The 26,583-nt window shown below is 45.4% G+C and overlaps 3 protein-coding genes across 6 annotated transcripts in view; 2 read left to right on the forward strand and 1 right to left on the reverse strand.

The window, feature by feature from the left end:
* Positions 1-540: 540 nt before the first annotated feature.
* On the forward strand, positions 541-2,333 carry sst5 (somatostatin 5). The gene is made up of 2 exons (XM_062515835.1): positions 541-808; positions 1,565-2,333. Exons 1-2 carry the CDS (start codon positions 665-667, stop codon positions 1,751-1,753), a joined length of 333 nt encoding a protein of 110 aa, XP_062371819.1. The 5' UTR covers positions 541-664; the 3' UTR covers positions 1,754-2,333.
* Positions 2,334-2,785: 452 nt separating this feature from the next.
* trip6 (thyroid hormone receptor interactor 6) lies at positions 2,786-14,355 on the reverse strand. Of its 3 annotated transcripts, none has more exons than XM_062516112.1 (11): positions 14,264-14,355; positions 13,652-13,707; positions 11,889-12,102; positions 10,888-11,036; positions 10,361-10,465; positions 9,112-9,849; positions 8,643-8,733; positions 6,886-7,055; positions 6,270-6,448; positions 5,659-5,779; positions 2,786-5,171 (listed from the first exon to the last, which is right to left on the reverse strand). In XM_062516112.1, the coding sequence occupies exons 3-11, from the start codon at positions 12,091-12,093 to the stop codon at positions 5,040-5,042; spliced, it is 1,890 nt and encodes a 629-aa protein (XP_062372096.1). In that variant the 5' UTR covers positions 12,094-12,102; positions 13,652-13,707; positions 14,264-14,355; the 3' UTR covers positions 2,786-5,039. The 3 variants fall into 3 exon arrangements, with proteins under 3 accessions (XP_062372096.1, XP_062372098.1, XP_062372099.1); XM_062516114.1 differs by lacking the exon at positions 14,264-14,355 and adding an exon at positions 14,110-14,240; XM_062516115.1 differs by lacking the exon at positions 14,264-14,355 and adding an exon at positions 13,803-14,048.
* A 125-nt stretch (positions 14,356-14,480) lies between these two features.
* The window catches only part of bcl6b (BCL6B transcription repressor), a 16,364-nt gene continuing 4,261 nt past the window's right edge, over positions 14,481-26,583 (forward strand). Inside the window, exons 1-9 of one of the 2 annotated variants that reach the window (XM_062516117.1) lie at positions 14,481-14,780; positions 15,003-15,152; positions 22,221-22,309; positions 22,508-22,743; positions 24,152-24,388; positions 24,793-25,008; positions 25,348-25,534; positions 25,841-26,052; positions 26,481-26,583. The exon at positions 26,481-26,583 is cut by the window's right edge and continues 25 nt beyond it. In XM_062516117.1, coding sequence (XP_062372101.1) covers positions 22,511-22,743; positions 24,152-24,388; positions 24,793-25,008; positions 25,348-25,534; positions 25,841-26,052; positions 26,481-26,583 — 1,188 coding nt within the window. In that variant the 5' untranslated portion in view covers positions 14,481-14,780; positions 15,003-15,152; positions 22,221-22,309; positions 22,508-22,510. Of the gene's footprint in view, positions 14,781-15,002; positions 15,153-21,524; positions 21,663-22,220; positions 22,310-22,507; positions 22,744-24,151; positions 24,389-24,792; positions 25,009-25,347; positions 25,535-25,840; positions 26,053-26,480 lie in introns of those variants that run through there. The other variant, XM_062516116.1, reaches the window with a different exon arrangement.

The following is a 26,583-nucleotide window of genomic DNA, read 5'->3' on the forward strand; positions in this document are numbered from 1 at the left end:
CAAAAACTGGTCAGACCTCTTTTCTACATTTGTTTTGATTAAGCCGATTGATGCAGACCTTCCAGTTAAGTCTCACAGATGTGGGAAATTAGGTCTTCCGTAGATCCAGCAGATTTAATGAATGCACAACACCCCTATTCCATGTGACAGCTTGAACTGAAGTAACTCAGCTGAAACCAAATGTGTTATTCTTAACATCCTAACGTCTCTTAAATTGCAACAGAAGCAGTTATGAAGCCTGTTGCACCAGCCGTGACGATACCTCAGAAGCACCTCACTCAACACACACACACACACACGCACATGCACACACACACACACACACACACACACGCACACACATGCACACACTCAAACACACACACACACACACACACACACACACACACACACACACACACACACTGAACTCAACCACACTCAACCCCCATCATCATGTCTTACGTATTCCCCAGAGAACCAATCAAAGCCCCGAACCTCACGCATAGGGGGTGTATATATACCCATGCCTACTGGTTCTCCACACAGACCACTCTCAAAGGACGACGACACCTGCTGTCACTCTCCAGACTTGACCAAGGCAAGACTGAGTGAAGCGTACCACCCACCAGAACCACCCACCCACCAGCACCACCCACCAGAACCAGCACCACCCACCAGAACCATGCTCTGCTCCCAGCTCCAGCTCCTGCTCGTGTCCCTGTGCACCTCTTTACTCCTGGGTCGGACCGGCGCCGCGCCACAGAGGGACGTCCTGGAGCAGCTGCTCAGAAACAACGGCAACGGCAAGGACCCCGACCTCGGCGAGGTGAGCAGGATGAAGATGATGATGATGATGATGATGATGATGATGTGGAGGAGGAGGGTTAAGTTAAAAGATGGGTGTCTGGGATAGTGGACAGAGAAGGAAGGTTATAAAAGGTTGCAGTGGGGACTTAAAAACATATTATGTTGTTGGTGTAGGTCATCGTAGTGCATTGTTTGTTCATTATGTCATCACCACCTCATACGAGCATTAAGAATGCACATCAAGAGTGGATGCATGAAGGATAAGTGGGAGAGAGACTCTATTTGTACCTGTGCTGGGACTAAGGGCTGTGATGTCAGAGATGTGAGGTTCCGAGCAGTCTTGATCCTAGAGAATATGAATATCAGCATGGACATGAACGTGATGTTGAAACAGATATAGCTGGATAAAACAATATTTTCAAGTGCTACTGTAATTGGTACGCCAAGCAGCCATGGATAAACAACATGATGATCAGTTCATTATACTAATATAATAAATAATAATAATAATAATAATGATAATAATAATAATAATAATAAATGATAATAATAATGATAAATTCATTTCATTTTTCACATCTTATTCAGAAATTATACAATAGCAAAATAAATATGTTTTAAATAATATAAATCAAAAATTAAATATTTATCATTCTAACTATTGTTTTAATATTTGTGTTTTAACAATATTATTATTACTGTTTCATATTATTATTGTTGTTGTTATTTGTTATAATTCACTATCACTAATAATGATTAGTCATCCTGACCCTAGGATGCAAACGAGATGCTGCGTCTGAGGATCCTGGCTGACCTGATGGCCGAGGGGGACGACGATAACCTCCTCCCGGACCGAGGGCCACAGGGTGCCCGCGACCAGGTGCCGCGGCAGCTCCCCAACGCCCAGCGGGAGCGCAAGGCAGGCTGCCGGAACTTCTACTGGAAGACCTTCACGTCCTGCTAGCCGAGGAGGCACAGCGCGGAGTGCTACGCAGCTCCCAGTTTAAGACGGGTTTGGGGTGGTGAGGGGGGAAGGGACAGAATCATTTGTTGGTAGATTTAAGTTGATTAAATCTCACTGCTCCATTCATACTCATACACTGAATATCACTGTCTGTCACTATTTTCTCACAAGGTCACTTTTTATGACTATGCTACACATGTACCTGATAACATTAGTATCCCTAAAAGTGAGTCTGAACAATTGCAATGGTGATAAATGCACAAATGAGAGGTATGAATGTCAGTGTAAATGAAGCTCTCTAGCCCCTTGAAACATGCCAGTTATTTACTGGTACGTTTGGCCCTACTGACCCACAGTAGCTGATGTGATGGCGAAAAGAGCTTAAAGGGTGGAAAAGATGACGGAGTTTGAATGTATTGCTTAGCTTTCGACCTAAGCACAATGAAGTATTGGGTTTGTGCAACTGAATGCGTGTTGTGTGTGTGTGTGTGTGTGTGTGTGTGTGTGTGTTTGTGTCTTGGACTGTGAGAGCCTACTGACACAGACACTTCTCACCAATATTTTCATTAAAAGTCAAGTGTGTTTGTATATGCCTCAGGCTGTTTCCTTGGTGGTGGTATAGTGGTGGCGTGTGTGAGTGTTGTGTGCCTGTGTTCGCACATTTTCTTTTCTTTTTGTCTCGTCAAAATATGTGTCTGAAAGGGACACTTAGCAGGAGATATGCTTCTGCCAAGCGTGTAGAACATTTATGAAAGAAGAGTTAATTTGCAAAAACAGATACTGTAAGCTCCAATTGAATGAATTTTCATAAATATTATTGTGGATTTCAGGTAATATCAAACAAACGGTTGGGCTCTTATAGATTTATTTTTAGTTAATCAAAACAGACCAGATTCATTTTGATTGATATTACTTGAAATGCACAATAATGCACGATAAATAACTTGTTTAACTAATAACTTATGTTTTTGCAAATTAACGTAAATTGAATTATAATATGTAAAAAAATAACACCAAGGGTAACATTTGTCTGCTTTGAAAATTGATGGGTTTATGTATGAAGTATATACTACAATTCAATGACAGAGTAAAGCAGATGTTTGCGTACACAATATTCAAAATAAACCACTCAATCACTCAACTCATGCACCAAAGCACACAGCTACAGGCCATTCAGGAGTTCATCAACTGCCATCTACAAAGGTGGACCTTTGCAAAATGGTTTAACTACTTGGCAACAATGCAAATTGACAGGAGATATTAGTCCAAACAGACCACACAAGGACAAACAAAAATGACAAATACAAAATGAAAAACACCAAAATTGTCCTACAGATATTCTGAGGGAAAACTATTGACCTAAGTGATGACTAAATAAACAGACTTAATTGAAAACAAGACTGACACTTTAAGTGAAATGCAATAAATTAACAAAATGAGTGTGCAACTTTAGTCCAAATCGATGTAAAAGGTCTTTAAGTTTCTTTTGTTATGAAAACAGGTTTTTCTTTCCTTTTGAAAAGGATTGGGAACATTTTATGAAAACAAACAAACAAAAAAGAACACAAAATGGCACAGAATTAAAAAAAATAATAATAACAAGTTCCTATGTTTTGCATCAACAGTTCCATGAATTCATTTTAGAAGTTGCAAATAGTGGTTAACAAATGCACATAAAGATGACACACAGTCTCACACACGTTGCGATGAGCCAATCTAAACCAAAAAGTCTAAACACCCAAAAAGTCTGAAAAGAATCCCAGCCGGTCAAAAGATATCGTGGGCCAAAATAGGCTTGTGCTATTTTTTTGACTGATAAATTAGACTCGTCAGGTCTCCACTTCATAACACCGGCATTTTTTCACACATTAACACCTCATCCTCGGCCAACAACTACAACTCACCAACCAAACAGCAACCACAAGAGCCCTTCATCCACACGTAACTTTACAGATGCATGCGAAAGGCATTCAAAAATTATTGCATTACAGTCATCTCTGTTAATAGCAGCTCTCTCACTCAGAATCAAACCATGACTTACGTAGCTACCCATGACCAAAGCAATAACACCAACCTTTTTTAGTGGCATTTTTTCAGTTACACTTTAATATTAAGCTACTGTAACCTGTTACCTCGTAACCACCCTATATGTACCCTGTAATACAATGTGTAACAAACGGAGTAAAAATATCATGTTGATAGCGTGTAGCGAGGCTCAAGGTTAAGACTGGGGATAGGTTGGGGCACATGAAAGAGTGCAGGGTATCAACATACAGTTACTGATAAATCGATAATTGGTGTGTTACACCTACGCAACACAAAGTGTTACCGTCTAATCTTTGTTGTCATAACTACCTTGTTTCTGTCAAAAACATCTTACCTACCAACTCATTAATCCTTCACTTCACAGCAATTCTGACTTCATTTATAAAGTCTTCCAACCAATATTATCCCTGTTGTAAGAAGAGATGAAAAAAAAAAAAAAACGAGACCTCTTTGCTACTGTACACTGCACTAAGGAATACAAAATGTCCGCCATAGGTCTTTCAGACATTCTTCTTGCACCACTCTCGTCACGCTACCACCCTCCCATCACAACATACTGGACAGATAACAAACTGATAACTGTGCTGAGGTGCGGCAAAAAAAAAACAACACACCAATGCATGTAGTTTCATCATACAAAGCTTGTTTACTATGGTATGGCTGTCCCAAAGCAGAACTACTGATCTACAGCAAAGGTGAGTGGTTGTATATAGAAGGGAAGGGGGGCTGGGGGGGGGGCTGGGGGGGGGCTGGGGGGGTTTACCCCTGCTGCCTGCAGCTCAGGATCTTAGAATAGCAATCACTTGAGTGTGGTTCGGGTACTAGAGTAGAACTGGGTGCCAACCCAAGTCTCAGTTCCAAGTTCTCTATGTTTTTACCTGCATTTAACTAAACCAAAAGAACAAGAGTTTACATTTACACAAAAAACAAAAACACAAAAACAACACACAGCATCACCAAAAAAAAGGAGTCAATGTTATATAGTGTTCAATTTTGAGGTGGAATTCTGAACAGTACGTTTCAATCACTTTCACTTTCACACGTATCCCGCCCCGTATCCCCCCCCCAAACACACACACACACACACACCAGCCGGTACGGTTCTACAGCTTTGGACGTTTGTTCAGTCGGACTGTATTGGCAGAGGGCAGATGGGCAACAAGAGCGAGGTTAGGGCACAGTGAGGCAGGGGGAGGGGCAGTAGCCGGGGCAATGGGCAGTGGGTAGCGGGCCTGGCGGCTCAGCAGTCGGTGGAGATTTTGGCGGAGAGGTCCTGGATGCGGCGGGCGCTGCAGCCCTTACACAGGATGTGCCCGTCCAGGGGGTAGCACCCTCGGCCCTCGCCCTCCGAGGACAGGAGCAGACCACATTCCTACAGACGGAGGGCAGAGACAAGCAAACACGTCAGAACATAGTCAACATAGTCATGCCACGTGCCATCTGAGAAAAAATGGAGGTGTGGTCAAGAAAGTTACGAAGTTGTAAAAGTTATTAGTGTTAGCCAGAACTCTCTCTCTCTTTCTCTCTATGGTATTATCTTGTCATGTGCCATCTGAGAAAGATTAAGAAGGTGTGGACTAGAACTTTAGCCTACAAGGCATCTCTCTCTCGCATGCAGTTGGTCCAAAATGCTGCAGCTTCTCTTTTAACTGGTACCCCGTAAGCGTGAACGCACAATGTACAGCACTTTGGTCAACTGCCTGTGCCAAGTGGCATATAAATAAATTGACATTGACCAGGGACCAGGGAGCAGGTACTAATGAAGAATTGGGTTGTGTCATGCAGAATATTACAGAAATTACATTTACATATTTTTCCCAAACCTTTTTTTTTAGTCAAGTCAAAGAAGCAAATCTCACCTCACACTTGTAACAGTTGACATGAAAACTTCGGTCCAGGGCGACGATCCTCACCGTCTCCTCCTGTCCTGGCTCAGGCATGATTGGCTGCCCGCACACCGAGCAGCGCGGGGCAAACTTCCTGTGGCACAGGAAGTACCAGACGGCACCCTTAGTTAAATCATCTGTATGATGAACTGCATGGGCACAGATGCCAACAAATCCACTCATCCAGCCACAGTGGAAGCCCGAGCACTCGCCTGACTGGCAGAGTCTCACAGATAAGCCTACACCGGGTCAGCTCCACGAGAAGACCCCCTTCCAGATCATCTCTAACATGATAATAACGGAAACTGCGTTTTGCCCAAATAACGGTGAATTTATTTGTAAGCCGAGAAGCAAATCTCATAATCCTCTAAAGCCCCCACCCTCACAGACAGGAATACAAACAGCTTAGGTTTATCTCACCCCCCACCCCATCCCGCCCCCGATGAGCTGGAGAGAAGCCCCTGAGATAGTGGCACGGCTTTCCGACAGCGTCGTTAGCGTCAGCCCTAGCACTAGCATCAACGTTAGCATTAGCATGGAGGCCCTGTACTTCAATAGCAGCTGCCGCTAACGCCGTTAGCTACCTGTGGAAGTCATCGATGCAGTGGATCTGGGAGGTGGCGTCCACGGTGAAGGGCACCCCGTCCAGGCAGCAGTTGCAGACCACGCAGGTGAAGCAGCGCGGGTGGTAGGCCTTCCCCATGGCGCGCAGGATGCGGTCCAGGATGGGGTTGGAGCACTTGGAGCAGCGCTCGAGGGTGCTCTGGAGCAGAGGAGAGGGAGAGAGGAGGGGCATAACCAGTTAGAGAGGGAGGAAAGAAAGAGTGAGAAGATGATGGATGGATAGAGAGAGAGAGAGGAAGACGCACAAGGGTGGGATTAATGTCAACTGTTCCTTTTGTACTGTAAGTAGGTGCGCAGGAAAATGGGGGAAACTATATTTAAAGTGTTCCATAGACACAAGTTGTTGTTGTTTAAAAGGTGTGAACGAGGTGAGATGAGAGAAGATAAGGTGTGTAGTGAGATGAGAATGACTCGGAGATAACAGGAGAGTGTTGCTGGAGATGACGAGATCAACTGAGAGCCTTAACAAAACACGAAAAATAAGGAAACAACAGAGAAACAAAGAATTAACACACACACACACACACACACACACACACACACACACACACACACACTAAAAGGGACCACACTGACTATGTAGCAGCTCTCGCAGTAGCTCTTCTTGTCCAGTGCGTAGAAGGGCTGGCCCCGCAGGCGGGCGTGGCAGGTGATGCAGGTGAAGCACTCCACGTGGAACACCTGCTCCATGGCAATGCACCCGCTCCCGTCTCCGAGAACGTTGTCCCCACATCGTGCACATCGGCCTGCCAGACGAAAAAAAACAAAACAACCGTCAGATCCTGAGCCTTAGTCAGGCAGCATCATGCAGCGGCCTGAAACCACTTTTCAATGACAATTCTTCTCCGTATGCTTTCTGTCTTAAGTTTCTAGACCATGTGCTAGCCCTAAAACATCCCATTAGTTCACTAAATAATGCATGACGGCACCTGTTCACTAAATAAGTCATGATGGCACCTGATAGAAAACACACACACACACACACACACACAAACACACACACACACACACACACAGGTGACTGAATTTAGACTGGTATGGACTTACTTTTACTTTTGGACTTAATTTGGACATGCCTTAAAAAATCAATCTCAGATAGATGCATACCGGAAGCTTCATCTTCCAAAAATAAAAATAAAGCTCGGCGGCTACAATATTGGCTCTCGTCTCCCAGAGCACTCAAGAGCACTTCAACATTGACCTTAATCTGTGACTCAGTCTGCACTAGAGTTAAAATAGTGCTCGGTGCATTGGAGCACCGTGTAGGAGGCTTTGTCATCATAACACCTCATTGATACCCATTCAGATAACGGCGCCGCCGTCGCCAAATGAAACCCTGTACGGATTAGTAACCTTAAGAGAAGGTCGGGACCTCAGGGCTGACCTGTGGCACAGTCCAGATCCACTAATCCAATCAATATTGTTTTTCCAACAGTGCTTGTGATATCATGGAGGTTAAACGTAACTCGTGGGTCATTTCAGGACCAATCAGATAAGCAGCACTGCAATGCCTCAATCAGGTGATGTAACTATCATACAAATTTTTTTGTGAAAGAGCGTTGGTTAAAAGGTCTCTTGCGTCGGGAGATGGGTCAATGTCGCGGAGCCTACGAAGGGATGTTATCATACAGTAGCTCTCTCTTGTTCAGTGGAGAAGTGATCGAGAGCTAAGATACTTTACTCCTTTGACTTGTAGTGCCACTTAACATTAAATCCCTTCATTACCGAAATGCATTCATTGCACAGTACACACTTCGGCTTATTATCACTTGATGTTGACAGCAATGCCCTAAACTAAAGGCTACTTGTCAGTCCACTCTGACTAGAACTGCCGGTTTTCATCCTCAATTTTGTGTTTCAGAGACAGTCACATGCATGATGAACGTTCGGCTTTAACATTGGGATTACTGCTGCCAACGCAGGAACTCCGGTGCAGTTTATAAGTGCATTCGTACATTTCCAAATAGTCATGAAGGGCAGATTTGAAGGCAGTTTGAGAGCCTGAAAAACCTATTATCTGGAAGTCTGGCCACTAATATCTTAATAAAAGTATGCAAATATACTATTTTATCTATGTTGTGCCTATATTTGAGTTCTTTGTTGACATTATGGAACACATTATGTCAACAAACTCTAAGCGAAATCTGTGACGATGCAGCACCTGGATTTTCCTGGATCCTGTCTGATTTGACACAGAATGACTCTCCTAGCTTAAGGCCCATGTTTACAGTATACAAATCACTGAACTCAGCAGCCTCTTGCCTAGATGGCTTCTAGGATGCGCCTGCCAAGGCTTGACCCCCAGAGGGAGGCATTTTACAATCAGAACATACCAAAGTATTCCTCGGTAGGGGGGTGGTTCATATCATAAACCAGTTTCTTTGTGAGACGATCCAACTCTTCTTCAGGCCTTGGCACAGCCCCCTGTGAAAAACAACAACAAAACACTCACATCAGATGCATTCCAAAACCGTCGACCACATCAGAAAGCTTGTCTGAGGAAGCAACAGAACAGCATCATACAACACAATTCCTCCAAAGCTCATGAATCCAGCCTTTGCTGCCATGATCTAATCATGGTGCTAATCATTTCTCACAACATTGTAATGCAGGCACTCTTATCCTCTAATACTAGCATTGACAGACACAGCAGTAATTCTTAGCTGAGATCTTCTCTGCACTGCAGCTTAAATACTACTCTACTGCTGTAAGTTGCTTTGGATAAAAATGTCTGCCACATGAACAAATGTAAACGTGTATGCAGAGGCATGACATGGCAGAGCTCTCTGTTGACCCCCTCACCTTACTAGGCTGATGATACGCTGGACTCTGTATCGTCCCTGGAGCATCCGCACCCTTCTTGGGCGGCTGGGGCCCCTGGCTGGCTCGGACCCCCGGCGGCATCTCCTGGGCCTGCTGCGGTGGCATGGAGTACCAGCCCTGCTGCTGCGGGTGCTGCTGCTGCTGCGGGTGCTGGTGGTGCTGGTGCGGCTGCGACTGGGCCTGAATGGGCAGGTGGTCCTGGTAAGGCGGCCGGTGGTGGTGCTCCTGCTGCGGCAGCGGCCGGGAGGAGGACGAGGAGGACGAGGAGACGGCGTGCTGGCGCGGCGGAGGCGGCGGCGTGTACGCCTGCTCGGCCTGCCGGCCCGTCTGCGAGTAGGTGGTGACCGGCTGCGCCGTCTTCACCTGGACGCTGAAGCGCGGGCCGGTGGGCGTGGACGCCGTGGTGTAGGACGCGGGCACCGGCTGCGGGTACGGCTTGTGGTGAGCGGCGCCGGCGGCGGCGTTGGCGGCGGAGGAAGAGGAGGAGGAGGACGTGGAGGAAGGGGACGGGTAGGAGTAGTCCAGCTGGGTGCTGTACGCAGAGGCCTGGTGGTCGACGGCGTACGGGGGCGCGGGGTGGTACTGGCTCTGGGCGTGAGGGTGAGGGTGAGGGGGGTAGCCCATGGACGGACGGCCCTGGGGGTGACCCCCTGCTGGGCCTGAGGGCTTGTAGCGATCCCCTGAGAGGTGCTTATTGTAAGGCACATTATCGTAAAGCTGTAGGGGGGGGGAGAGGACAGAGATCAGTCAGCTGACTGACAGACTCGACTCCTAGTCTGTCTGTCTCCTGACTGATGATTCCTAGATGACTAATTCACCTCAGTAACATCTAGTCCATTAGCAACACAATACTTAGTATCAATCTCATCACTGCACTCCTCCACTCTCTGTGGTTTGTTGTGAAAAAAGGCGTTGCCTCTTGTGCCCAGCTGTCTTTAAAATGGTTGTATGCGACTCTTCCCCAAAAGAGTCAATATTATTTAACGCTCCAAAAACTAAAACTTCTGAAAGTCATAAATTCTGAACGATAGTCCAAATGACTTTAACACTTCTACTGAGACAGAGAGCGAAACTGAAGAAGAAGCCAATGGCAGAACACAGCGGATGCTTCTTCCTTTTATTAGACCAGTGTGCGGTGGTGGTGATTATCTCTATTTTTAAACTACTGAAACAGTGTTATTATGCATGCCCACTCTGTGGTGGTGGTGGTGGTGGTGATGATAAAGACCTGAGTGCTTGTGCTGTGTGGGTGGCTGTCCAGGTCTGCGAGCATGCAGGTCAGCGAGTCGATCTCAGCGTCTATGTTGGAGTGGTGCTTCTCCGGTCCTCGGCCCTGGAAGACAAAACGGGCAAATGGACAGTCCATATGAATGCTTGAAGGATCATAGTAAGGACTGGGCTGAAGTGGACACAAACAAGGGTTAACAACAGGCTTCCCAAGGTCTCACAACAACAACCAAAAGGTTCTTCGCCGGTCACAATAAACGTCTTCATTTGTAGCTATGATGGACACTTTCAATGTCTTCACTTGTAGCTACCATGGACTCTTTCACAATTTAGCTCTTAGTCCACACCCAAAAGAGACAGCTGGTTTTGGAATGACTAATATTTCCTGTATTTCTTTCTACTCTCATAACGTAAATGAAATTATGAAATGACACACATCACAAAGATAAATTCCAATGTTGCTACCTGCATGGCTGCAACAACCATTTGAATGCTTTTTTAGGAGGACATCTAATGTGTTTGACCTACCTGATGGTCGTAGCCTGCCATATGAGGGTTCCATGTGTTGCGATCGTCCTTGGGCCCGTGGGAAGGGGCGTAGTAGTGGTCCCCAGATTTAGGAGACAACGGGCGGAAAACTGCAGAGCCGGGGTCTTCAGGGTGCTGCATGATGGCACCTGAGAAAACACACACACACACACACACACACACACACACACACACACACACACACACACACACACACACACACACACACACACACACACACACACACACACACACACACACAGACACACAGACACACAGACACACACACACACACACACACACACACACACACACTTAGTTAATGAAAGACATTTCAAGTACTCTGGCAAACAGTCAGACATGACATCAGCTGTTTACCCTGGTGTCCAGGACGGCCTGAAATGGAAAGATAGCACAAGACCTTGGGGAACTGCTACAGTCACACTGTTGGAATGCAGATGAGTTACTGTTACTGTATTGTAACCAGACTCCTTCTGCCAATTACCGGCACATGGGTTGAGCTGAGTAGACTTAAACGAAAAGCTCATTTCCATGGGGATCCTCAAGAGTGTAGGACTAGGCTTAATTTGTGTAAGGGAATCCGGCCCTTTAAGTGTACTGCCAGGGTTAAGAGGAAGTGGGTGAGGGAAAAATGGCTTTTTAGAAAACAGGGACTGGGAGTGTAATCCTTGCCCTGTGCATCCGTGTCTTCACACTATTCTAAGCAATGACTATCGCGCAAACTATCCGCGTATAACAACTACTGCAAGTGGAAACTGTAAAATACTGACAATGAACATTCAGAGACATTGGTCACACGATACAAAATAACAGGTAATAAATGCTCAATCGCAAAGACACACTAACCCGAACATATTATACCTTTAGAATAATTAATAGTCTCATTTTGAGGTCAAAAAATCTGGAATATCCGGATTAATCTGGAAGAATCACATCCCTGAAACAGCATGGTAACAAGCTTAGCATCTGCCAACTCTCACCTGTGGGTCCAGTGGCGATGTACCTGGTGGGTCCCCCTCCGCCTCCACCTGTGACCCCATTCTGCTCATAGGCGCCATACTTGGGCCTCTGGTCCAGGACCTTCATCTGGGCCCGGTAAAACGACTGTCCGCCGTGCGACATGGGGGGCGTGGCTCTCTCGGGGCTACCTAGGGTTCTCGGAGGCAGCCAGGTCGGGCCGGACATAACGGAACTCTGCAGACGATAAGAGACAAATGAAGGAGTCAAGGCGTGTCATCCTCACGTGAAGACAACAGGTAAGCCACAGAACAACGACAGAGGAAAAGACGACATCAACAATAGGTCCAAGAATCACTGGTGAGCCTCTATGAAAATAACAAATGATCTCATTCGTATGTCAAGAAGCTGAGGCCCTTGGTTGACAGATGTGGGAACAAACCAAAGTCGCCCAAGAGACCCTCTTTAACTGTTCCCAGAGAGTGGAGGTGAGGTAACTGAATCAGCTGTTGTCCACACCCATTGTGCCTTTGCTAACCTGATGGCTCTCTGATAAACCCATGGCTACAGGATTTGCTGGCAGATAAGACATGTAGTGAAATGAGATTCTGCACCGTCAGTTACAGTCTCAGGGAAGCAGTCGTGAGGCATGTGTGTGTTTATGTAATAGGTAACCAAGGCAACGCCGGAGATGCTCCTACTCTGCGTTTCCTATGGTAACGTTTGAGACCCGCTTTAACAATAACCTCCCAGTTTCAAAGCAGGAAATCGGGAATCTGTCCCACACGAGAGGGGAATTCCAGTGGCACTCGGACAAAAAAGCCACTAAGTGGGATGTCTGCCTACACTCTCTCTCTGTCACACACAAACACACACAAACACACACACACACACACACACACACACACACACACACACACACACACAATTCCCACAGGTGCAGGACACTTGCTGTGTTCCTCGGTCACCGGTGGGCTGCAATTGGTACAATGGCCATTGTTCCAGGAGTTTCAACTTCACAACAAACAAGCACAGAAAAATGATAGGAAATATTGTGTAATGATGGATCTTTTTCACTGGGCACCTGGACAATCACACAATGCACTGGCTTTCAGAAATAAAGGTAATTTAAGGTTTGACGAGGACTGCTCCCAACACTCTCACAGGAAACCGAATAGGCTACAAGTAGGATAAAGGGGCTGTAGGCTATTCATCATGCACTTCAGAAAATAAATTAATTTGATTTGTATAACGTATGGAGAGGGCTGCACGTTATGCGAGATTCCAACTGGCCCGAAATAAAGTGGGTCTAGGCATAAATCATGCTCCACTTAAGGTTATTACGCGCAATGTGCAAGCCATTAATGAAGTTGCTCTCTCCACACCGGCGGGTTTAATTTGAGCCTATTTCCGGTTGACAGCAAACTCCAACCCGAGGTCTGAGGGCCAGGAAAACATATAAGCCTAAAAAATCTAGGCTATCGTTCAACGATGAAGTTGCCAAGGCTATGAAAAGTTTTATTGCCTCGAAGTTGTAATACGGCACACGTCCTCCTGCGGGGACTGTTTTCTGCCCAATGATGTCTATTTTACGACTGAATGTAGAAGACTGACGAGTTACGTTATCAATAACCGTTACATTTTATATAACAAATTCGTGACAATGCCATAATAATAATCCCGCTGGAAACTCCATCGCGAGACGATAACCGGTAGCCTAGTAGAAGAGACCGGTGTGGAGCATTTAAGACGAACAATGAAGCAATAACGAGTTTCCGTAGCCTACCTCTTAAAATCCGGGAGACTTTTCCAAGTCTACGGTCGCCTCGTCTTCACCCTCATCTGGGAATGAAAGGAAATAAACATGATGCAAAGCGAAGATAACAAGTTGAACCAGAATGTGACGGAGTTCTCTAACGAAACATCGCTTATCCAACCTTGCCAAATAACAGAGCGTGGAGTGAGCTAGCTTGAAACGACCACACGCTGAGATTGCAACAGTAGCCGCAGCATAGGCGACGTTACAAATAACCACTCAGTTAGGCTACTGTTACATTGTATTTCTTTCAGCAACAGTCAGCATTAAATCCGCTATCGGAATAAGGCACGATCTCCTATATGTCCCGTGTCTAGCTACGAACGTGCAACACAACTTCGTGGGCTATAGCGTACTTGTTAAGCCACTTGTTTATTTGTTAATGTTAGCAATGCAACTCCATTCGTTAAATGAATGCAAATGATCACCTTAGCCTACTGCGTAGGTTACACTTGTTGCGCACAAACAACCAGCTAAATCGCTCCCTCGGACGTTTTTATCAACTGTTTAATTCAGACAACGTAAACGTAAACTTTGAAATGTGCTGCTTGGTCTCAAAAAAGATTGATTTCTGTAACCTACTTTTGCTGAGGATCCGTTTTGTCACAGGCCCCATGAACTCGTCACAGCATTCCTAACGCGTGACGTAGAGTCGTCGCCTTGCCGAAGTGGTTGCGGTAAGCACATTTTAGTCAGGCCCGACGCTGTCTGTCTCGCATTGGGATGACAGATGGTGCCTTTCCATCCTGGAAAAAAAGTCCATTGCCTGGGGGTGATCTAATCCAGCGGTCTATACTCTCATTCATCTGATCTAGGATGTTTATCACAATACTCTCAAATGGCAAGAGATATAAAGATATAGGGGTTTTATTTGGGTTGCTTTTCATTCAGAATAAATACGCTTTATTTGTGTAGCCCTCTTAAATAAACATATATGTTTTCTCACACACACGAGGTCAGAAGAAGTAGCCAAGTTAATACGTTTATTTTTAAGATTTTTGAGTTCTTGGCATTCTTTGACTCATGGCGTTCTGACACTAGCTTGCACCCTGAAATCTCACCTGCTATATCATGAAAGTGACCCTGGTCAACGTGACAAGTAGGTTTTGCTTACTTGAGTGGAACTTACCATGACTGTGAGACTATAGGTATGTCATAGTTTCTAGTGGGTGGCTTCACACCTTTAGTTTTTAATTTAGACAACAAATGTTGCTTAACTGGATCTCCATGATCTATTCCTCTCTATATATACACTACTTAAATTCTCGTAGACAGATTGTTTCACCTGTGTAACGGTATAAGGCTTTTGTTTACCCCCTAGAGTCTGAGCAGGTTGGCATCACCTGAAACCCTTCTTAGAACCTTTCCTTCGAAGAATTCAAGGAACAGAGGTACCTGGTAGAAGAAACGTCACTACTACTACACGTCAATTCCAAGAAAACTAGAGCAGGCACCATCTATTAATGAAAAGGTAAATGATTTGAATGACATCATAGGAATTAGTCAAGAATGCATGTTAGCTGACTTATAGCAGAACAAGAAACAATTTTAAGTGTAAGTGATTGCACATGCAGAGAGATCAATCGATATATGCATATAGGTATTGAACTATGTTTAATATTTACATTTTGTACAATATGTCAGATGCCCTTTAGGTTGTCGTCTACTTTGCACTTGTGTTTAAACTACAAATAGTACTGGAAAATCTAAACCATTAGTCTGTAATTGGATTGATTTATGCATCTAGGCCAAGATGTAAATTTATCTCTCACTACTGGGCCATGACTTTTGTACATAGTCTATCTTAGAAATTATTGGGAAAATATGTCTGTACAAGCCTCTTTACTCAATATACTCACATTCAGCTTCCATACATTTGACTGATTTGACAATTTGTATACATTTGAATGATGTGACGATTTGAAGGAGCGTGTTGAAATGACCGTGTGGCAGTGTAGGCTATGTGTTTGTTCTTATTGAACATTTTCTTATTTCTCAAATATGTTCACTAGAGAGAGAGAGAGAGAGAGAGAGAGAGAAAGAGAGATCCTGAGGGAAGTGTAGGCATCCAATAAGTATATTATTCTAAATCACTTAAAATCATATAAAAATACATATAATGAAAAATCGTTACATTTAAACTAGTTTGTATCTTTCTTGAAAACAAGACAAAGCTATGGAAAACAATATGTACACTGTAAAATACATTTAAATTAGCCTACACTATACTGTATTTTAATGCTGGTCATAATGGTGGTACTTGGAGAGTCAGTCGTTCTCTGAGGTGGTTATCATTTTAAAAAGTTTGAGAACCACTGCACTAGAGAGAAAGAAAGAGAGATCCTGAGGGAGATAGGCATCCAATAAGCATATTATTAGTGGTTTCCAACTGGTGTGTCATGAGGAAAAGTGTGGTGTGCTGTGGAATTTTGAGGAACCCAATACACTTTTACACAGGCTCATGAAACAGGCTAGACTAGAGTGCGATTTTTAAATGCATCGATGACACAGTTTCTTAATCAAAATGCTTTTTAGGTTTTATTTTCATAAAGTCGTTGTTATAAAGTTGCATAATAGGCTGCAGATCAGTCAACATCATGCTATAGCCCATGAGCACTGTGTGAGAAAAATGCAGGCATATATCAACACCCCTGTTATAGCCTATAATGATATGTGATAACGCCGTAATCAGTCAGGGCCAGTGTGCCTTGCCATTTTGGTTGGACCTGCGGTACAGTATGCCTCAGCCCCAAAAAGGTTGAGAACCCCTTGCTCATATGATACTTAGACAAAAAGCAAAGGCACAAAAAAAAGCAAAAGCACAGCACTATAATTCTGAAAATACAAATTGTGATATTATAGTTTATTTCCTAGATTTCGTCTTCCAGGCACTGATGCAGTATGCACAAGGAATGCACAAGTGTCCATGGACATAGGGCAACAAGTAAACAGTGCAAACTGATTACCTGTGCGAGAACTGAATTATGGCCTACTGCGTTTATTCATTTAGTAGACGCTTTTATCCTACGCAACTTACATAATTATGTCGATTATATTACAAGGGCCTTTCTCACGAGAACAACTTTTGGTTAAGTGCAATGCTCAAAGGCACAACAGTGGAAGCTGGGAATTGAACCTTGTACCTATACGTAATGTAACATAAGAAGGTTAACCACAACATAAAATGAACTATTATTCTTAATAATCATACAAACACTACAAATGAAAACACGAAAAACAAAAATGTTCAGAGACCGTAGCGTAGACAGGAACTTGACAGTCTGAAAGTCTTTAACATTATCTGTCAATAATAGTCATCTAGGGTTGCCCCTGACTCCGGTCTATTTTTAACCTGTGTTACCATTATGAAAGTGGATCTCCTGACCTCTGCTCTCCTCTGCTCTCTGTACCCTATACACCTCTAAATATGCCGTCCCCATTTTTAGTTCCAGACGCTTTTCCAAACCCTCTTAGACTGATTACCGAGATGCTAAACCATCTAAAGACCCTGAGAGGAGAGGAGAGGAGCTCGGCTGTTTGTTAGAGTGCCAGAGGACTGCTGAGGCCCTCCCCCTTTAGTGGTTTTTAATGGCGTCGGGAAAGACATATTAAAACTTTTACAGTTTGACCATATTTGGACGATTCAAGGGAGGTTTCCTTTTTTCGTCTCGACAGCTCCCCTGCCAGGACTTTTCCTCTCTCTGTCTCTCTCTCTCTCTCTCTCTCTTTCTCTCTCTTTTTCTGACATGGTGACTGAAAAGCTTGGTGCCTCCTGCCTCAAACACACACACACACACACACACACACACACACACACACACGCACACACACACATGCATGCATGCACACACACACACACACACACACACACACACACACACACACACACACACACACACACACACACACACACACGTCTTCCCTCTCTCCCTCCCTCCTCCACTCTCAGTAATCCCTCCCATCCACCCCCACCCACCCCACCTCCGCTCTGTCTCAAATCTGCTTCAAAGGAAACCCCAGTCCCAGTATTTGTCTTTATTGTTTTCTTTACCCTTTTTTTTTATTTGATGTTTTTCACGTTTCTGCCTCCTGCCACCTTCCTAAGGGGACAAACAATCCCCCCCCCCATCCATCCCCTCCCCCTTTAGTCCGGATGGGGTCTGCTGTGTCCTTATATGTACAAAAGCCTCAGTGCAGGCAGGAAAGGACAGTTCATCTGGATCCGCGTTATTGTTCCAGGCAGCTGCTGCTTGAGAGATTGTTGGTGATATCAGACGCATGTGGTGTAAAAATGAAGTGACACCTTGTTTTGAAAAGTAAAAAGAATGCAGTTTAAGAATTCACATGCCAGTTTTTTTTTTATTTAATTGTGGTGAATGTGCTCATTATGTCCAGACAACCGATTACACGGCAGTTTAGAAATGCTTTTAAGGTTCACAATTGCTCATGCTCACAATTGCAATGGAACCTTTAGCTTATGATAAAACCATACAGTACGCTGTGGAGAAAGTCTACAAAATATGGAATTGAATTTCTGTCCTTGCACGTGATTTTAAAGTCATTTTATGCCATGTTTGTAAATCTTGTAAGCAGCAGTTTTACAGTCACTGCAATGCCATTAAAGACTTACCAGTGGCATAATCTTTTGACGAGGTCAAGGCCCATTTAAAGAAGAGGCAGTATGCCATCATCTCATGTGCATCTTAACCTCCACCAGTTGAAGCCAGCATGGCTCAGTATACTGTACATACTCCATCCTAGTTTTTCTGCCGAGATTACACTGAACATGATGCAACCTACTATAGGCCTATATATGTCTAATCATTAGGCTGCTACAGACTAAATTAAAATACTTAACACTTTACAGTTTTGTTTCAATGGCTTGAGCAGAAGCGATTATGACGTATTGCATATTTGGTAATTGGCATGCATTTCATTTTAGAGGTGAGCATGTCTATAAGAATAGATTTAGGCAACATACGTGTGTGTGAAACTGTAAAAGTGCTTGCTTTTGCAGATTTTAACTAAAGGATTAAAACTACTCACTAATACGACCATCGATGAGCATTTAATGGCATTGCACATTGTGTGTATGTACAGTATGGCACCAGGACTGTAACTGTGTCAACTCTGTTGAAGGGTATACAGTATATAGTCACGGGCGGATGGGCTAAACCTTAGACGGGGGGGTAGGGGGCTAGTGGCCCCCAGCGTGTAGCCCAGAGGGCCATGGCCTGGGGGCCGGGGGGGGGGGGGGGGGGGGGGGGCAGGGGGGGCAGGGGGCAGGCCACTGCAGGCCAGACTGTCCGTCTTCCGCTCATTTGGCCCGAACCTGTTTAGTAATGTTCTCACTTTTCCTCCGACGCCCCCTCGCTTCCGTGCCTCTCACAATGCCTGGAAGTTGCCTAGACCTACATCTCCACATCTCCATCGATGAGGGCTCTCTCTCTCTCTCTCTCTCTCTCTCTCTCTCTCTCTCTCTTTTCTTTCTCTCTCTCTCTGTTGTTTTCTTTGTTTGGTTGCATAGGGTGGAGGAGAGGATGTGCCATTAATCCATTCTCCATCCAAACAAATAAGAGCACCAGGGCTGAGACACGCGTCTGACACCCCCAGGGCAAAACACGTAGGGCTTCCGACTCTCGTTTACAGTACCCAGTTGTGATGTGTGCAGATAAACGTGTTTGGGTTCTGTCCTTGAGTGTAGTGATGATGAGTCTCTAATGAAGACGTTCCGGAAGTTTCTAAGGGTCGGTCCTCATTTCTAAGAACTATGTTTAGAACCAGTGTAGGGTTCTCAGGCTTCGGTTCTGTTTCAGGCGAGATGCGTGGCGAGATTTGTATTGGACAATCTGTCTAACAACCTGAGGGGTACTAGCAGAGGCATTGTTGAGTAATTCAATTATCTAGATAAACTCGTTTTATTGCACAGACGCGTTCTATGGTTTTAGTGGAAGGATTTTGTCTAAGGGTGCCATCACTGCAAGACAGGGAATGTTCGGTCGTATATACCATGATGAATCCTGTGTGTCTTCTCGTAGATTTCATCTGTTTGTTCCTGTCCAGGTCATACAGGTTCTAATGCAAAATGGGTGGTGTCTTCAGCACAGGAATGTGTGTGTGTGTGTGTGTGTGTGTGTGTGTGTGTGTGTGTATTTGCATGTGTGTGTGTGTGCGCGTGCATCTCTCTCTCTGTATGTGTGTGTGTGTGTGTGTGTGTGTGTGCGTGTGTGTATGAGGTAACTTTCCGCTTGTTTTCAATTAACGAAGCCCCCCCCTGTCCTTGTTTCTATGGCTCCTCCCTGATTCCCTTATTATGACGGATGTCCTGTGCAGGCGTTTTATCCTCATCTCAATGTGTGTGTGTGTGTGTGTGTGTGTGTGTGTGTGCGTGTGTGTGTGTGTGTGTGTGTGCGCGCGCGTATGTGCGTGTCTCACAGGATGCCTTAAGGAGCTCGCCAGGGCAGGCAGGGAGGGGAGTTGGGGAGGTGTGTGTTTGTGTGTGTGTGTGTGTGTGTGTGTGTATATGTGTGTGTGTGTGAGGGGGGGCAGTGGTGTTTCACAGTTCCTGCACATCTGTCGAGTCCATTCCTCTGGACGGGCTGGAGGGGGTAGGAAGGGGTGGCGGGGTGAGCGAGTGGTTGTTTTTCAGCTGCAGAAAGGGTATCTCCCAAAATCGTTCATTTTTTTTCTTCACCTCTCTCTCCATTTCCTTCCCCCGAGTGCCCATAACAAAAAAACGGCTGACCCCTCCTCTCAAAGGAAGCTGGGCAGAGCCTTCCGGTGCCTTCTATGGATGGCAGCAGGGAAAACCCCCATTTCTCGATCAGCTTTTTAGCCATTCATACAGGACACACATGATTGCGAGTGCATTAGTAACCCAGTGAATGCATTGTATCTTATATATGTTACATACAGTAGGCCTATGTTATATATTATATATTATTAGTGTTATATATTACATTCTCATGGCATAGTGTGAATACTATACAAACTTCTCTAGCAATGTATTGTTTTTCGACTGAGAAAGATACACACATAATTGTGAGATTTTTGGTAAAAACAGAGCTTAGTTTTCCACCATTCACACTAAACCTTTCCTCACGCTGTTATTGTGTTCTGTTCTGCTCAAAGCGAGAGGGTGACTTGGCATTCAATGTCAATTCTACACTAAAAGTCCAGACTAGAGACTTGTTTTGCGATGAGGATGGCGAAAGGCGAGGTGAAAGGTCAGCTCTATAGTGGAGAGGCAGGTGAGGGGTTGAGTGTGTCTGTGGCCACAGGTTGTTGATGAGGAGTTCCTGTTCGCTTCCGCTCAGACCGTTTCCTCTGGCCAGGGGGGGTTCAGCGAGGGCGGCCGGCCGGCTGACCGGCCGGCGTGTTTGTTGGGGCACGGCGGACTCCTGGACAGTGCCAGTTGACCCCTGAGCCGCCTTGCTGCTCAACCCCCAGCCCCCCCCTCACCCGCACCACCACCCACGCAATCGTGGCCTCTCCCACTCCTACTCCCACACACACACGCACGCTTCTTTCCTGAACAAGGTTTCCGCTCCTGTGATTGCTGTGTATTGATGACACGCCGGGAGGTGAAGAACAATACACAACAACCTTTAAAAAACAAAAAGAAAACACAAAACAAAACGAAAACAGCAAAAAAACAACAAGCAAACTCCCACTAAAAATACCTGGAGCTCCGCGCCTCCATACCTTTCCTGCAAAGCTTCCAGGGCGCGTGGGCCGTGAAAGGAGGAGGAAGGGGGGAAGCGAGCGGCCCTGGTCGCCTAGGGACTTCCTGCGCGACGTTATAAAGCGTCCCCTCCCAGTCTGCTCCCGGGTCATTGTTAGCCAGCCAGCCAGCACTCAGAATCAGGCAGGGGGGACAGAGAGGGTTGCTCGTGTCTGACTGACTGGAACTGACCGGAGAGAGCGAGCAGGACTGACGAGGGCAGAGAGAACGCGGGTTATCTCGTCCCTGCTGGTCGGGGTGAGTGGAACTGAGCTGGTTAAAGGTGTCGGGAGACTACGTTGTTTTGTTGACTTTGCTGCATTTTCTGGCCTTTGGGTTTTGTTTTGTCATCTGAGATGGTTTGCGGTTCTGCGGTTTGATACGGTGGTAACAATGAAAGGATGGCGCTTGAGATTTCTGACTGCCTTTTGAGAATTCGAGAGAACCTTTGTTGCTGGAATAGTGAAGTGCAGCTGCAGACATGTTTAGAACCTTGTTGGTTCTGTACAGCATTACAGCATGCATACAGTGCTTTACTGATTGGTGGTTTAAAAAGTTTAGAGAGATTTAAATTAGAGTTTGTTCCTATTTAACTAACCTTTTTTACTTTAATTCACTTCATGTAGTATTTATTCTCCTTGTATAATATGTGAATTCTTGTTAAGAAGAAAGGATGGCAACATGCATAACTTTTTAACGAAACAGATTGTATTGTTGTTGCTGTTGTTTATCAAAATGTTTATGGAAATGTTTAAACTATATGCATAGTTGCTCATTTGCACTTCTAATAGTATTGTGCTTTCATTCATATTCCAGGTACGAGTAGGGAGCTGGTCTCCCCTATATAGCACAGACTACTACTAGACTGGACAAATAACTCATTTCTTCGACCATATCTTAGTAAGGTATGTAAAATCTAGCATTTGACATAATGACCCCGTTGATTGAATAACATTTACATGAACTGCTGAAGTAGTATAGCTCTGAACCCATTGAAGACTATAAATTACCCTCTACAAAGGTCATGTGTTTGCTTTTCTAAACCCGGTCTTGTCTTTTGTTTATTATCCTTTCTCTCCGTCCACTTCCTCCCTTCCTCTCAGAGGATGAGCAGAATGCAGGCGGTGGAGGGGCACCGAGCAAGCAGGAGTAGGCGTGAGGAGGCGGCCGGCGGTGGAGAAGCGGCGGCGGAGGGATACGTCAAGGAGTACACGCGCCACTCCAACGACGTGCTGCTGAACCTGAACGAGCTCCGTCACCGGGACATCCTCACTGACGCCACCTTGATGGTGGGCAGTGCCAGGCTGCGGGCACACTGTGCTGTGCTGGTGGCCTGCAGGTATGTGTCACTATCAGTTTACAAAACGCTTTTGCACACCTCTTTTGTATAGGACAGGTGCGTCGGAATAGGTTACTTAGTTAAACTTGTGAAAGAAAATCCCGCACACTGTCCATTACGCATGCATATTTATTTACAACGTTTCGGTCATAGACCTTCCTCAGGTGAATTTCACCACAACTAAATAAATATGCATGCGTAATGGACAGTGTGCAGGATTTCCTTTCACATGTGTCACTATCAGTCAGTACTGATTATATTCATATGCCATATTTACTATGTTATTTAGCGTTATGAATGTATTAAGTGGTTATTTACCCATGGAATAGAATGTCTAAGCACCGTGAATGAATGTGGCACTGCTCACTCAAAATTGGTTTGGCACATCCTGTATCCTGAGCATGGTTAATTAGGCATATGGCCATGGTTAGTTAGGCATATGGCCATGGTTAATTAGGCATACACACACAAAATAAAGGTGCTTAAATGGCTCTTTAAATCTCTGGAATTGCGTTGAACCATTACGCCAGGCGAAAGGTTCTTCATATTGGAAATGGTTCCTATTGGAGCCATGGAGCCTATTATGGCACGTCATTCTGCCATTCATTTAATGGTTCTTTAAAGAACTGTTCCCCCAGTGGTTCTGGAGTGTATAGGCATGCATAGGCATGACATAAAAGCTATATAGTGACCATTTCAGCGTTGCAACTTAGTCCTACAGTTCATAGTTCAAACTCTAACAGCACCTTTCACCTTTGGATCCGGCATTTTCATGCACTTTTGTCTTCATCTAAGGATATAGGAGCAGCGTTCATCTAGTCAGGAAGTTTATTTTCGCCTGGGGTTACTGGGCGTGCCAACTTTCCCCTGCTTCATGCATTCATATATTCATTTATGCCCGTTAGAGCAGGAGTGCCACCTTCAAACGGCCACCGAAGCATGCCCTGCTCAAATCTCCGTTTCCCTCTTCCGCAAGCTTTCTTTTCCTGTTGTTTTTTATGCCCATGTCTTTCTTCCACTCGTCCGTGATTCATTCCATTCCTGGCCTGGCCTGGCCTGCATGCGACGCATTAATGTTTTCCTCCCATTCTCTTTGTCTCGGGCGGCTGTGCCGTCAGCCGAGGGCTTTTCGTTTTCCTCGGCCCCAGCCCTAGCCTAGTGTGGACTGGGGCACATCTGGTGGGGCAGGATGTGTTACGAACACTAACGCTGTCTGTCTCTCTCGTTCTCCACTCTGACTCATTCCCTCGTTCTTTTACTTTCCTCCACGGTGAGTCTGTGACTATGACTTCTTTTGCCCTCCCTGACGTGTCCGATAACTGGGTGTGAAATCTCTCCATCTCTCCCTCTCTCTCTATCTCTCCATCTCTCTCTCTCCCTCTCTCTCTCTATCTCTCCATCTCCACAGTGGCTACTTCTACACACTGGTTGTGCAGCGGGGCCAAAGCCCGGGTCCTGGGGGGCACGGGGTGTCCTTCTCTCTGCCTGACGGCTTGGAGGCGTCCAGCGTGTCCCTGCTGCTGGACTTCATGTACACCTCCCGGCTGGCCCTGAGCCCCCACACCGTACCTGGGGTCCTGGCGGCCGCCACTTACCTGCAGATGGAGCACGTGGCTGACACCTGCAGGACCTTCATGCTGAATAGGTGTGTGTGTGTGTGTGTGTGTGTGTGTGTGTGTGTGTGTGTGTGTGTGTGTGTGTGTGTGTGTGTGTGTGTGTGTGTCTGTGTGTGTGTGTGTGTCTGTGTGTGTGTGTGTGTATGTGTGTGTGTGTGTGTGTGTGTGTGTGTGTGTGTGTGTGTGTGTGTGTGTTTGGGTATGTCTGCCTGCTTGCTTCCGTAGATGTATTTACTGAGTGGACCTACATCCTTGTATAGTCATACAGTCATGATAAGATCCTTTTAAGCTACTGAATTTAGCCCACTGGAATAACAAATCTATTGTTACTGAAAATCTGTGAGATTTCAAGTTAATCTCCTAACATTTACAGCATAAATTGTTATTATGCATATAGCACTTATAATGAACTAGCACTTCCTCTCCTTTGCAGTGAGAGACTCCCTGCTGCTCCTCCCTTGTTGGAGCTGTCCTCCATGCCTCCTGCCGTGTACAGGGCGCCCCCTGGAGGAGCGTTCTCTAAGTACAGCCCCGGTAGCAGCAGCAGCAGCAGCAGCAGTAGCAGTAGCGGTAGCAGCTCCCTTCTGATGTTCCCCCACACCTCCCAGCCTGCAGCCAAGGAGGCTGAGGAGAGCCACAACATGGCCAGGTGAGAAAGACCTTTATGCCAAACTGGCACTGAAAATATATATTTTTTTTCATACCAGTTGTTGAAAGGAAGGTTACTAGAGGCAATATTTGTCAACAGTACCTCGCTTACACATTATCTTATTACATTAGAGATAGACAGACAAATAGACAGACAGATATATGAGATATGAATGTGAGATTTTTATACACATCCAAAGCAACAGAAAAAACAGATACATTACACATGAACATGCAACGGCACAAACAAATGCTTGGATGGATTAAATGGATGAAAGTGTCTTCGCTTTAAATAAAAGCATTTTCTCAGTAACCATAACCAATGACAAATATATTCCAGGGTTCCAGGGGAGCAGCGGGCCTCGGTGGAGCAAGGGACTCGCCTGAGTCAGGAGCCCAGGTCCCAGAGCCTGAAGCTGGAGGAGTCTGAGCCGGTGGCCCCCTCTCCAGACAGTCCCTCCTGCTCCAACGGACAGCCCAACTCACCAGCCGAGTCCAGCAGCTGCAACCTCAGCCCCAAATCCAGGGTGCGTGTTCCTGCCAAAGGGCTGTTTAGCAATTTTACAGTGAGCGATGATTAGGTCAAACTTTTAAGCTCTGTGAAATCAGTTGTTTTATTTTTTATTTTGTTAAATTGTTGTATGTCCAGAAAGGCCTCACACATCTCTACACAAAATGTACTTGGATTTGTCATGCTTAATGGTCAATGTGATGAAATGATACAGTGAAACTATATTCAGCCGGACTGAATCAGTAAGCTGACTGTTACATGATGTTACCAAGGAAAAAGATAAGAAGCTCAACTGTTCTTGTTTTTTCTGTTTATCGTTTAGAGAGCAAGTGAGACCAAGACTACTCCTGACCCTAAGGCCTGTAACTGGAAGAAGTACAAGTACATCGTCCTCAACCCCCTCTGTGCCACCAACATCAAGGAGGAGGAGACCAGTGTGGGTAGTCCCTCCCCTAATGCTGAGGATAGGATGGACACCACACCTAAAGCAACCAATGACAAGTGGCCAAAGTCAGAGCAGGAAATGATGGACAGGTGAGTAGCCAGTGAGGGGCAAGTCAGTGGGCAAGCAATCAACATGTTTTCCAGTTGAAGCTGTTAGTATAATGGACTGAGCTCAGTAGATTTAGTAATCAAACAGCATGGGGAAAAAATGCATGGGAATAGCGACTGAAATAATAGCTTGTACTGGCAAAAATAGGACTACCCAGACTTGAAAAATCAACACCACAGCTTTGAGTGTCATCAGTGATGAGCGTCACGGGCCCACTTTGGTGCAGCTGTCAACAGTGCTCATATTTGGCTCCACATCAGACCAGGGTCATTTTGCCAGACAAGCACTGGATACATAGCCTTAGGAAATGTATATAGATGTGAGTTTATATATACATGAACCTGGCCACATATCCTGGTAATTTCATATGTAAATAACTAGTAATATCTTTCTCTCTCTCTCTCTCCAGACAGGGGATGGTGACGTTGTGCTGTGTACCTCAGCGGACCCCCTCCACCCTGCCCATGCCTGGGTTTCTGCCCTGTACCCTGGACTCCGTCCTGGACCACCAG

This window comes from Sardina pilchardus, chromosome 16 (genome assembly GCF_963854185.1).
Source record: "Sardina pilchardus chromosome 16, fSarPil1.1, whole genome shotgun sequence".
Taxonomy (NCBI): domain Eukaryota; kingdom Metazoa; phylum Chordata; class Actinopteri; order Clupeiformes; family Clupeidae; genus Sardina; species Sardina pilchardus.